Source organism: Antechinus flavipes, chromosome 4 (assembly GCF_016432865.1).
Source record: "Antechinus flavipes isolate AdamAnt ecotype Samford, QLD, Australia chromosome 4, AdamAnt_v2, whole genome shotgun sequence".
NCBI classification, from domain to species: domain Eukaryota; kingdom Metazoa; phylum Chordata; class Mammalia; order Dasyuromorphia; family Dasyuridae; genus Antechinus; species Antechinus flavipes.
In genome coordinates this window covers 166,515,999-166,530,330 of record NC_067401.1, presented here as the reverse complement: position 1 = coordinate 166,530,330, position 14,332 = coordinate 166,515,999, and the positions used below count along the sequence as shown (strand labels likewise).

The 14,332-nt window shown below is 34.2% G+C and overlaps 1 protein-coding gene across 3 annotated transcripts in view; it reads left to right on the top strand.

Annotated features, from left to right (window-relative positions):
* The window catches only part of RPTOR (regulatory associated protein of MTOR complex 1), a 551,396-nt gene that overhangs the window by 442,913 nt on the left and 94,151 nt on the right, over positions 1 to 14,332 (top strand). For all 3 annotated transcript variants that reach the window (XM_051995401.1, XM_051995400.1, XM_051995399.1), the window contains 3 exons: positions 8,408 to 8,511; positions 9,171 to 9,354; positions 12,753 to 12,863. In XM_051995401.1, the coding sequence (XP_051851361.1) occupies positions 8,408 to 8,511; positions 9,171 to 9,354; positions 12,753 to 12,863 (399 nt within the window). The remainder of the gene's footprint in view (positions 1 to 8,407; positions 8,512 to 9,170; positions 9,355 to 12,752; positions 12,864 to 14,332) is intronic.

Genomic DNA, 14,332 nt, shown 5'->3' with positions numbered 1-14,332 from the left:
TTTTTTTTTTTTTTTTTTTTTTTTGCTGAGGTAATTGGGGTTAAGTGACTTGTCCAGGGTCACATAGCTAATAAATATCTAAGACCAATTTGAACTCAGGTCCTCTTGGCTTCAAGACTTTTTCCACTATACCATATAATGGAATATTATAATAGCTCATGATTTATTTTAAAATTGAGAGGTAAATACCATGCACTTTGATAGGAGACATAGCTGATCCATTTTCATAAAATATAAGATAGTACTATATAGAAAAAACTTTAGACTCAAACAAAATACAGTCTTAAAATAATGTATTTTGTGTTTATATTTGGATAGATCTAGATCTATATCTACATATTTTTAGAGATTTTCAAACACACAAAAAAGTCATGGGCAATCCAACCATGAAAAAAAAATGTTCAATAATCAATTTAACTACCATATTCTTTTTTTTTTTTTTGAAAAAACATCATTTTACATTTATTTCAATTACATAATTTTTTTTATTATTATTATTTTTAAATTGTATTCTTTATTATAGCTTTTTATATACAAAACATATGCATGGATAATTTTTTAATATTGATCCTTGTAAAACCTTCTGTTCCAACTTTTCTCCTCCTCCCCACCCCCTCCCCTAGAAAGCAGATAGTTCCATACATGTTAAATATGTTAAAGTATATGTTAAATATAATATATATATGTATATGTATATATATATACATGCATATTTATACAGTTATCTTGTTGCACAGGAAAGATCAGATTTAGAAAGAAGGTAAAAATAATCTGAGAAGAAAAAAACAAAAATGCAAGCAAACAGTAACAGAAAGAGTGGAAATGTTATGTTGTGGTGCATACTCATTTCCCAGTGTTCTTTCTCTTGGTATAGCTGGTTCTGTTTATTACAGATCAATTGGAATTGATTTGGATCCTCTCATTGTTGAAGAGATCCATGTTCATCAGAATTGATCATCATGTAGTATTGTTGTTGAAGTATATAATAATCTCCTGGTTCTGCTCATTTCACTGAGCATCAGTTCATGTACGTCTCTCCAAGTCTTTCTGTATTCATCCTACTGGTCATTTCTTATAGAACAATAATATTCCAAAACATTCATATACCACAATTTATTCAGTCATTCTCCAATTGGTGGGCATCCCTTCAATTACTACCATATTCTTTTAATGATTATCATTCTTGGAAGAAAAAAAAGATTGCAAATGATCCCAAATTAAAATGGGAAATTTCAGTGTTAGTATAAGTAAGTGACAGCCATAAAGATTTGTGGGAGATAAGAAAAACAAGGCATTCACAAGGACATATCTGATCAGAAAGGGAAGTTAGCTTATTACATAGGGAAAAGTATGGATTATAGCCACAAAATGCTAAAAGAATTCTATGGTGCCATTTATTAAGATGGCTAAATCCAGGATAAAGTATACATAGAAAAGCAAAAGCAAGAATTGACAAGGAGAATATGTCATAGATAAGTCCTTATCTGTTTAGGTTCAGGGAGCATCTAGTCTACTGAGTTCTAGAATCTGAAATTATCTCCTGGAAAGTTCCTCCTTATTTATATTTCTTTCTTGAAATAGATATTTCACCTTAGCTCTTCCCTAAAATAAAAACAATAGTTAAGTATTTCTCATCTAAAAGACTGATAAAAAGAATAGGAATAGGAACTGAACTGTGATTTCTTTCTTTTTTTTTTTTTCACTTTTAAAAAAAACTTTATTTTTCTATTTTTATAGAAACTCCTTGTGAGTAGAAACTGAATGTGCATAGAAACTGAACCTGTGATTTCTTTTTTTCTTTTTTTTTTTTTTGCTTTTAAAAAACACTTTATTTTTCTATTTTTATAGAAGCTCTTATGAGTAGAACCAGCTTTATTCTTTGTATTGTATCTCCAACACCTAGAACAGTGCCCAGCACATAGTACATAATAAATATCGATTGAGTGAATTCTTTTTTTTAGGGTTCACAAATCCCTACAACTCTGTGAAGTAACATTTATTATTATATTCATTTCACAGATGAAAATAGGGATTAAAAGAAAATAACTGACTTGTTCATCATCAGTAACCAATGAATATCTGAACTAAGGTTTATATTAAGGTCTACTGATTTCTCATCTGGCACTTTTTCTACTATGCCATTATAATGACATAGTATTTAAGCTCTATAGAGTTTTTTTTTAGTGTTTTCTTTGACAATATAACTTATGGAAATATGTTTTGTATGATTACACATGTACAACCTATATCAAATTGCTTGCCTTCTCAGTGAAAAGAGTGGGGAAGGAAAGGTAGGAGAGAGAAAATTTCTAACTCAAAGTTTTAAAAATGAATGTTAAAATAATTTTACATATAATTGGTGAAAAAGAAAATGCTAAGAATTTTTATTTTATTTCTTTTTTATTATTAAAGCTTTTCATTTTCAAAACATATGCACGGATAATTTTTCAACACTGATCCTTGCATAGCCTTGTTGAACCTGTGATTTCATTGGTATAGGAAACTCCCAAATGAAGTAACTTCTTCTATCATGCAGTTTACCACCTTCTCTGAAACTTCAAATATTAAGGAATTATCTAGAACACTGAAAAGTTAAGTGATTTATATGGGATCACACAAGCAATATATGTCAGAGGTATAAAACCTAGTTTTAGTGGTTCTGAGACCTAATCGTTGTCTTCTGTGCCTAATTACATGCAAGTCAGAGGTTTCACACACAAAGCTTGACACTCCCATCATGGAACAGATTAAAATGTAACTGGAAAATATTTCATAAAATAAATACAAATACAGTGAAACAAAAATAATGTTAATTTGTGATTTTCTGAGTCAATATGTAGCATTTAGGAATTCTTATGTATAGTTTAGTTACCCTGTTTCTGTTTGAGGTTGATATCACTATTTTAAGTAAAAAAGTAATAAATGTTAATTGAACCAGTAAAGAATTAGTTGTCAGTCTGTGATTGTCAGATCAATCAGAAGACGTCATTAAAGAAGTCAGATAAGTTAAAAAGCAAACTTACTATAATTTACTTTCTAAAATAATAGTAATGATCCAGAAAAGGTAGAAGCCAGGAAAAAACAAAAATCCATTCACGCAAGGCTGAAATCCTATTCCTTAGTGATGTTGGGAAGCCCTGAAGTAGAAAAGTGAGTTAAGAACCTGGTACCTCCCACTCATTTTTTTTGTTGGGATTTCATTGTAGATTTTGTGGGGCTGATGAATCCACAGAGTAGAATGGAATTGCGCATTAAGAAGGGGATCATCTCTTGAGTGTCTGAGAAGTTGGGTAGTGAGTCATTGTCTAAGGCAGTGATTGTTGGAGTTTTTATATTCCCTAAATAATTGAAAGGTTGCTGAATTTTGGTGAAGTCTTGCAGTTCAACAACAAAGTATTCCTCCTCTGGCTTTAACTATTTTCTTGTAAGTGTGGAGAAGAGCAGTCAAAAATTATTCCCAAATGATCAATGTGAGATGAAATGACAATTTCTTAGTTTAAATTTCTCCCCTATATCTGAAATATATTTCTCTTTAGACTTTGGAGAGGAGCGTGAGATGAAGTTATTTTGTTAAATCCTGGTTTCCAGGCTTATGGCAAGGATTCAATTCTATACACATTTATTTAGTGTCTTTGTGTCTCTCACTATGTTAATAACCCAGGATACAAAGACAAAAATTTAAAATCTCTGCCTTCAAGGAGCTTACATTCTACAGAGGAAAAGATTTTTATTTATATTAAAGAATCTTATTTCATTTTTGGCCATAGCAACCTTACTGCCAAAATAGCATTTTTGTACCTCTCATATATTGTTTTTCTATTATAGCATTTTGTGTATATGCCATGTCCTGTGAGCCAGGGACCTTGTCTTACCTTAATTTTATTTTCTTTCCAGTTCTGACTAACTCAGTGTTCTGTACACAGCAAGTAGACTTAATAAATGTTTGCTAAACTGAATCCTGTAAGCTCTGATGCTATTTAAATGAAGAATTTTGTAATTAATTTGTCTTTTTTAAAATGAACCTGGTTGCCTTTCCAAAGTTCTTAACTACTAATTGACACTTGTGAATGAAAAATTAGATTACTTGGAAGATGTTATATATTCATGAAGACATAGAGATATGTAGGAAGTTGCCAGTTAAAGGTCTTGTTAAATAGATGTTTTGGTTTGGGGTTTTCTTTTTTTTAATCTGACATTGTTTCTTCAGCTGTGTCCCTTAAAAGCAGGTGTCATGAGAGTCCTTGAAATTTAATGACTTTGGATATCCAGAGTGGATCTGAGCTTCTCCCTTAAAACTGTGCTGGCTGATTATTTAAAAAAAAAAAAAAAAAAAAAAAACTTTGCAAATGTTTTAATGTTTTAAAAATAAAAGCAATCCACTTGCCAATAAACAGTCCTGTTTATTTATTATTTCCCTACCATTTATAAACCCTAAAGCAGACTTCAAGTTTTCAAATCTGTACTAAATTCCAAAACAAAGAAGTCCTGCCCTCCTGAATGTCAAGTTTTAAACTGGCATAGATTATTTTTCTGTATTGGAATTTTGAATCCTGCAAGCTCCAGAAGAAGGAAGCTTTACAATATTGACTATTTTCCTGTCATTCACAATGTTCAGCATTAAAGTAAATCTGAAGAAAACATTTTAAATCCATAAAATAGATAAAATAAAAACAAAAATGAAAATGATTGTCTTCTCTAGTTTTTCCAAATGCTAATGGCAACACAGTTGGATACAATTATAGAAAGCCTTAGATTCTTTAAGTAGAACTTCATGGGTTTGACTCATTAATGAAACAACTTCCCAGAATGGCTCCATCAATGTGCTCCTTCAAAAGTCCTGGGGCTTAATTACCCTTCCAGTTACTTCCCTAGTTACATATTGCACATATTCAGATCAGAACTTTCACAAGTAATTCCTGGTCTATACTATATCAACCTGGGGCAGGTATTCAGAGGTTTTTTTTTTTTTAAGCTATTTCAGGCATTATAGGCAAAAATTATATTTTTAATGAAGAAAGAATGCAGAAAGAAAAAAATTCTGTGGCATGAAATAGATTATTTTAAGATGAACAAGTGTTTTCTCACTAAGTCACGGAACTGAGACACGAGAGCTTATTTTGCAGATGAATTCTTTTTTTCTTCAAGAAAAAAATAGTAGAAAACTCTTTATTATAGTTGTTTGCCTTAACCAAATTCTCCAAGGATTTTGTAAATCTCTTGGGGAGCAAAATGAATATAAACCACCTTAAATGATAGAGATCTAGCTTGGGACATGGGTCCCATGCCTTGAATTTCTGACTTAATTATAGTTCTAGGTACTATTTCCAATATGTATTTTCTTTTGTATTCCCAAATAATTATTTCTGTGCCATACTAAACTTTCCCATTCACAGAAAAGGCAAAATAATTCTTAAAAGAACTATATTTTTAGGAAGGAGCAAAAGATATCATATTCAAATGGCTTTAAACAAGAACAGAGGCAGATAATACATTTGCAAGACAACTCAAGTGCCCAACTTTGTTCTTCAGAGCATAGACATTCTGTTTTTTTCCTTTTTGAGTAATACACGATATATTATATGACTCTGCCTCTACTCATATGTTCTTAAAATGAGAACCACAATATTCAAGAGGATTTGTCTGAAAGCAAAAGTGATATGAGAGCTTAGGCATCTGAGGGAGGAGGAAAAAAGAGGAGAAATGAAAATTGAGAATTTGTCTCAGAGAACTGAGAAATGTAGGGATAGAAAGTAGTCTTAAATACAGCTACTGCCTTTTGCTGTGTGTTCCAGTGGGCTGTGAGTGCATAAACAGAGCTTTGCTCTCAATGCTTTCCATTATATTCTCTTCTTATTCTATATTTAGATATTTCTATATTTCTTTTATGGATACCACCATTCTTCTAGTCACCTAGTTTTTCAATCTCAAAAATATTCTCAATTCTGCCTTAACCTTACTTTCCCTATCCAGTTACTTCCTAACTCATCAATTCTATCTCCCTAGCATCCCCCAAGACTACTACCTTAGGCTAAGTCATTATAATAGTCTCATAATTAGTGTCTATTCCAATCTCTTATACACTCTAATACACATAGGTAGAGGAAGAAAAGAGGATGGACAAAGACATGTCCTACAAAATAAATAATTATAACACATGCTTGTATGTGATAGGACATATGACATACTTTTTGCTGCATTTGAGAAGGAACAGCTCATTATTGCTCCAGAAGTTAAAACTCTTCCTACCACCCTTGCAATTTTTTCTTTGTTTCATTTTTAACCATTTTGTAACTTTATTTTTCCAATTCAACATATCCTATAAATAGGATGTCCAAGGTTCTGTGCTTAGTGTAGGAGATACCCAATACCCAACAAAACAATTTCTGGAAACTTACATATGCACAAATAAGTAAATGCAAAAGTACTTTAAGAAAAGAAAGATCATTTACTACTGGTTTGAAGCCAAGTTCAGGAAAAAGAGAGAGTGTAATGAGTAATATCATGAATGAAAGGTAGGAAAGGTAGAGGGGAACCAAATGGTAGAAAATTCATATTCTAGGGTAAGGTGTTTGAATTTTATGCCAGAGGCAATAGAGAACCACCAGAGAGTGTGTGTTTAGGGAAGTGACATATTTCAGCCTTTGTCCTAGGAATATTATTTTCTTTTTTTTTTTTCTTATAGCTTTTTATTTACAAGATAAATGTATGGGTAATTTTTCAGCATTGACAATTGCAAAACCTTTTGTTCCACTTCTTCCCCTCCTTCCCCCAGATGGCAGGTAGACCAATACATGTTAAATATGTTAAAGTATATGTTAAATACAATATATGTATACACATCCATATAGTTATTTTGCTGCACAAGAAGAATCGGACTTTGAAATAATGTACAATTAACCTGTAAAGGAAATCAAAAATGCAAGCAGATAAAAATCGAGGGATTGGGAATTCTATGTGGTTCACACTCATCCCCCACACTACATTCACTGGATGTAGCTGGCTCAATTAATTACTCCTCTATTGGAACTGATTTGGTTCATCTCATTGTCAAAGAGAGCCACGTCCATCAGAATTGATCATCATATAGTATTGTTGTTGAAGTATATAATGATCTCCTGGTCCTGCTCATTTCACTCAGCATCAGTTCATGTAAGTCTCTCTAGGCCTTTCTGAAATCCTCCTGCTGGTCATTTCTTACCGAACAATAATATTCCAAAATATTCATATGTCACAATTTATTCATCCATTCTCCAATTGATAGGCATCCACTCCGTTTCCAGTTTCTGGCAATTACAAAGAGGGCTGCCACAAACATTCGTGCACATACAGGTCCCTTTCCCTTCTTTAAGATCTTTTTGGGATATAAGCCTAGTAGTAACACTACTGGATCAAAGGGTATGCACAGTTTGATAACTTTTTGAGCATAGTTCCAAATCGTTCTCCAGAATGGCTGGATATATTCACAATTCTACCAACAATGTAACAGTGTCTGGAAATATTGTTTTCAAAGATAGAATTCAGAAAGGAGAGCAGTGGAATGTTTCTTAGGAACCATTGCAGTAGTTTAAGCACGAGGTGATGAAAAGTCTAAACTAAAATAGTATATAACAATTTTCAAATAATTGCTATTATTAAAACTTATTGGATCCCAACTGAAAAATTAGTAAATTGTAAGAACAGGGACTGGTTTTCCTTTTATCTTTGTATCCCCAGTACTTAGTATAGAGTATTTAGTACTTGACCTTGCACAGAATATGCATTTAGTAAATACTTGTTAAATCAGATTGATTTAGAATTTGAAAATAATAAAGTAAGTGAAAATCAAGAATTGCACCTTGTTCACAGCTCATGTATTATTAGAGACAAAATTCTTTTTAAAAAATGCTTATTAGTTTGTAATTGTAGAGATATATAATGGAACCAATGACCTTGTTACTCTTCTTTCCCTCTCTTCTTTCAAACATAGCTCAGGCACCACCTCCAATATGAAATCTTCTGATTCCCTAAACTGTTAGTGTCTTCCTTCCCAAACTACATGGTATTTAATAATTATGTATTAATTTATATTTATCCTTATATTTATTCTGGATTTATCTTCATATGCTGCATCAGCCTGGGCTATTCATTTAACCTTCAAATTCCTCAGGCAACTCTAAAAGACTGAAAGTACTAAGAAGGTACCACCTGAATTGGTAGGTATAGGAAGTTTCCTTCACTAATGGAATCATAGGTCCAGTCCCTATCTTAGTCCCTCTGCTTATCCTTGTCATCTCCTCCATTAGAATGTAAGTATACTCTTTGGGAGGAAAGATTCATTATATTTGTGCCTGGCACTTAGAAAGCTCTTAATAAATATTTGCACATTGATTGATTAGCCTTTAACGCCATTTGTTCCTTTTTTCTACAGGCCACTGTCAATGCCCGTCCTCAGCGCATCCTTGACACTTCTTCTCTTACTCAGTCTGCCCCAGCTAGCCCTACCAACAAGGGCATGCACATTCACCAAGTTGGGTAAGTTGTTTTACTGATTTAGAGCCTTTCACTCCCTTAATTTATTTTTTTCTTAGTATTTCCTCTCTTTCTGTGATCTCTTTTTATACTGTCTATTTCTTCCCCATCTCCATCTTCCATAATCTTCCTTCCTCTCTCTCCCACCAATACATTTTCCTCATTCCCAGAGGTCTTCTCCAAGTTGAGGTTAGTTTATTGTTTGCACATAATATAATAGTAAAATACGTCCTTAGTGTTCTTATAAAATTGTGAAAGGCAATAGTAACACCCCCCAGTTAGAAATCTTATGGCAAGACTTTTCCCTATGACAATAATGTATTTCATGGAGTAATTTAATTGAATGACAGATGCAGATAAAACATCATAAATTATTCTGTATTTCTTACTAATAAAAATAGAAGATTCATTTGGCTGTTAATTTGGTTGCTCTTTGCCTATATATTGCTATACTAATTTTCTATGAAAAAGACTTAGTTGGGAAAGGAATTAAGTTGTTACACTACATAGTAATATTCAACAATTTAGAGACAAGGGGCTAAACTAATGACCTCTTAGATTCTCTATGAGATCTAGGTGGGGTATAATGAAAGGTTTTATTTTTAAGTAAAATGTTTTATGTAAAACATCATATTCATTTCTTACATTTCTCCCTCTGGCAGAGGCTCCCCTCCAACATCCAGTACCAGCAGCTCCAGCCTCACTAATGATGTGACTAAGCAGCCAGGCAGTCGGGACATCCCATCAGGAAGACCAGCTAATGTGGGTGCCATGGGTGTACAATATACACCTCACTCCCACCAATTCCCCAGGACACGAAAAATGTTTGACAAGGGCCCAGATCAGGTAAAAAACAACAATCAGCAATCACCTTTACTATTTGACAAAGCCTTCTTAGGACTCATTATTTTACTGTAAGTCCTTTAGATCCATTCTAATTAGTGCATAATCAAGGATTGATGTCCCTCTTTCTCAGATTTTAAAAGAAGGGCATTAGGATATAAGTAACTTCACATCACTCAGTTTGTATCTAACATATTTCCTACAACTCATCCAAGTCTTTTCTGTTGCTTAGTCCATTTAGTCAGATTACCCCTTCCTTTCTTTGTCTTTTGCATACATACACATCTTGCCCTATTTTTTGAAGCATCATATCCTTTATAAATATTATATTGCACTATGCATTTATCTTAATGCTGCTGCCACTAGTCCAGCTCTCTTCTTAATAACTTCTATAAAGTAAGCCAAATAGTAAAAATGATTTTTCTTTTTGTGAAGAAATATTTTACAACACTTGATGGGACAATTTTAACATTGAATAGAATCATTTAATCTGCATATTTTTCTTAAACATTCAATTGCTTTGCATAAACTGATGCTATTTCCTTCTCAACACACTTCAAAAGACATTCCGAAAAGACAGCTTCATGTTTTAATTCACATGGTGAGAACATGTCAGGATCATGTCTATTACATGATCATAAAATGATTCCTGACAAATATGTGTGATCTTTTTCTGGCTTCCTATGCCAAGATCACTGGGACAAATGAGATTTCAGGCTATCTCAAATGCATCTATGTAAATTGAGTGAGGCTATAGCATGGTCATATTTGTGAGATGCATTCTGCATCTCTGAATAGTGTAGGAGTTAGCAGAGTCCATGATGAAAGGGGGAGAAGGAAAACAACTGTGAAGAGAGTCATTGTGCTCAGTAGATTAAAAAGTGGTTATCATACCAGCTAAGCATGATGCTGGCAGGACAAAATTTTACAAATGTCATGCAGCAACTGTACCTTGTTCCTAACTAAAAGTACCACTTGCTATTCAATCCTAGGCTGCTCAGTAGTAGATTGCCAAATAGCACCAAGTGTGAGGCTTAGCTATCCTAAGGAAAAAACCTGACATAATGGCAGCTGCTGCTTCATCTCATCAAGAAATCAAGCCAGATGTAAGCTTGTATTTATATTTATCATTGGCTAACATTTCTGGACTCCAATTTTGGCATGAGTAGCAACAGACATTTTGTTTGATTGTTCCAACACAAACACATCCCTAAATTGCTGCCATAATTGAGTTTCAAATCCTACCTGAAAAAAATTGTTCTTTTTTTTTTACCCCCTCTTGTGTATTTTCCAAGTCTAGTTGCTTATCATTAAAGAATCAATAAGTATTTATTAAGCAATACTATGTTCTAGGCAACATAGTTTTAGCTACTGGGGATATACATATAATAAAGCAAAGAATCTGTACTCACAAGAAGCTTATGTTTTAATATGGTAGCAACCAGCATGTATATGCATAGAAACAGATTAAATATAAAGAATAAGTAAAAGGTAGTGAAAACAGAGAGGAAAGTTAGTTTGGCTAGATCATGTCATGTGAGAGAATAGTGATGTTTACTAATACTAGAAAGAAAGGATAAGAAGGGAAAGGAAACTACTGGAGTTGATTGAGTAGAGGAATCATATAGTCAGCACCTCATACCTAAGGAAAATCACTTGACAGAAGAGTGGAAAATGGCCTGACATAGAGAGAGACTTGAAACAGTTCCAGTCATCTAAGTGTGTGAAGGACCTGAACTAACATAGTAATTATGTGAATAAAGAAAGGGTCAGAGGTAGAAGGGATGTGGAAGGGATTTGGTCACTGAAGATGAAATGGATGATATAGGTGGAAAAGAAGGTGAAGAAGGAGTAGGTAAAGATAATGTTCAGGTCATGAACCTGGGAGACTGAAAGAAAGGAAAGTTTGGGAAGATCAGTAAAGAGTTCAATTCTGGATTTATGGTACTTAAAATGTCTCTCTGACACATAGTGTGAAATGTGCAATAGGCTATTATTGTTGTGTAGTTAAAGCTCATAGAAGAGAGCTGGGCGTAGAAATCTTTGAGTATCCTGCATAGAACTGATAATTAAACCGTGGAAATCTGTAAGTTCAGTAAGAGAGAGTATAGAAAAAGAGAAGTAGGGAGCCTAGGATAGATTATTAAAAGAACACACAGACAGGATAATGATATGGATTATGAATTAGCAACAGAGACTGAGAAGGAGCAGTCATATAAGTGTAATGATAACCAGGAGAATAGAGTCACGGTAATTGAGAAAAGAGAAAGTATCCAGGAGAAGGAAGTCAACACTGTCAGATACATCAAGTAGATCAAGAACAATTAAGACTAAGAAAAAGCCATCAGATTTTATAGTTTAGAGAACTTTGGAGAAATCAGTTTCAGATAAGTGATGAGTTTAGATGCCAAATTACAAAAGGTAGAGGAATGAGAAAGGAGAAAATAAAAGCAGAGTTCATGAAATAATTTTTAGGAACTTGGCTAAGAATGAGAAGAGATATCTTAAGAAATTGGGGTCTAATGAAGATTTTTTTTTTAAGAATAGACAGAGGGGAAAGATTTGAGTATGAATGAAGGCAGTAGAGAAGGAACCAGTAGGTAGAAAAATATTGAGGGGAAGCATTAATAAAATTTCATTTTCATGGAGAATAGAAAGAATATATAATCAAGGGTACATGGAAAGAGTGGTCTTCTTTGCTAGAACCTGAAGGAAAGGCAAGAGAAGTGAGGATCATGTCAGAGTGTTTTGAAATGAAGAGGAAGCTTATCTGAGATGTCCTCAATGTTCTCAATAAATGAAAAGGACAGGTCCTCAGTTATAGAGGTTAGGAGTGGGTTAGAGATATTCGGATTTGAGGAAAGAAGAGAAAGTTTAAAATAGCCTTTGTAAAAAGTGAAATCGAGAAACAATTAGAGAAAATTCAGAGGATTTCCTTACCACAGTAAGAGCCAGATGGAGCTGAACAACATACATGTATAATGTATCTCTTCAGAGGAAGTTGTATGACTTCCATCACCTCTATTCTGCAGCATGTGAATAATAGTTTAGGAATTAGATAGTGAGAATAATTCAGGGCTGAGGTTTGGCAAGGGATATATGGTAATACAACCAAGGGATTCAAGAATAGAGGAAAATGAATCAGAAAAAGGATAATGGCCTTTCAACCTACCAAGGAGTGAATGGATTAAAGGCATTAAGAAGGGCAAAGAATGGATTTACGGGAGTTGAGGCATAGGGAAAGATGAAATAATAAGAAGTTACAGTCAGATTCAGGAATATCCGAATTTTTAATTGCAGAAATGAAACATAAAATAATAGAAAGAAGCACATAGTAATGGTTTTCTTGGATGCCAGATTGAAAATTATTTCTTTATTCTTTCTTTCTCTCCTCTTGGAAGACCACTGATGATGCAGATGACACTGTTGGACACAAAAGTTTCATTTCAGCCACAATGCAGACAGGATTCTGTGATTGGAGTGCCAAATATTTTGCCCAGCCAGTAATGAAGGTAACTGGTCTTGCTGATTTGCATTAAATTCCTGGTCCTATTCTGTTCCTCTCAGATTCCCATGTCAGCAAATACTGTCACTTAACATAAAAAGATGCATTTAATACTCATGATGCTTCTTTCCTTTTTTTCCTCTGTATATCCCTAACCCCAAATCTTATGCCACTTTTAAGTGTGGATCTCTTAACTATATTTTAAAATTTGTTAAAATCATATTTAAAACCTTATCCCTCTGAGCCAGTGTTATTCAGTTATTGGCTCTTTTTCATTCTTAACAGAATAATTATGTACATGAAATATCCCATGCTCAAAGTACCAGCTTAGATCTGTTTCCCATTTCCCTCTTAGCTTGGCCATTCTGCCTGTTCATCAGGGAGGGCCATGATCAATTTCTGTGGGGTCAGGAAGGGAGAAGCAATGGGAGTCCTAATGCTACATTCCTGAATGGGAGAGTGGGAGTGGTGTTCAAGTGAAAAAAAATAATTAATGCATTTAACGCTGATACTATTGTGTCCAGCATGATTTAACATTTATTTCTTAGTTATGGGATACATGCATATTCTACACTGGGAGTAGAGTGTCATTATTTTTACCTTCTGGCCTTATCTAAATGCACAATCTTGCCATTCTTGTTCTTGCTGATGTCAAATGCTTTGTCTTCATCACTTATGAAAGTAGCACTGAGTAGCCTTAGGCCAGTCCACTTAGACCCTATTGGGGCCATTAAACTTTGCCAATTTTTTGGAGAACATCTTCTTTGGGACCAATTTCTAAAGCATTTGGTTATCCTTCCAGATTGTCTTTCACTCTGTTCTAATTTTGCAGTAATCGTAATAGGAGATTTTTCCTGCCATAATAATTCCTTCAGAAATTCAGAAATGGATGTGACAAACTCTGATTGTTGACATCTGTGATGACCGCATATTTTAAAATCAGCCAGAGTCAGGAAGTCAGGATAAGGGAAAATCCTTTATCTTTATTCTTTGCAGAGGTGAAGGGGAATGGCCATACGAAGTGAGAGCAATCGCAACAAGAACCCAGCCAGCAGTGCCTCTGGCTCTCACACTCCACCCCCCCCAAATCCTCTACACAATCTCCTGTACAACACATCAAACTTGCACAGAGAGTAGGCGGGGCCATTCTTTCTCCAAGCATATATTAATAGAGTATTGTCCAGTTGCTAATTAGCCTCAAGTGCTTGGGACCTCAGTGCAACAAGAGCTTCAAGAGCTTCAGCCCATACATCTCTGCTTTCTTTTGTTTTAGAACACAACCATCCCTGACCTCTCAGGAAGGTGAGAGCCCCCAAGGGGAGGTGATCACACCCTCCCTGACTTCTCAGGAAAGGAGATGAAAACACCAAAAAGGAGGTGATTACGCCCCCTTGACTTTTCAGGAAGGGAGGTGAAAGCACTAAAAAGGAGATGATCACGCCCTCCCTGACATTTCAGGAAGGGAGATGAAAAGCA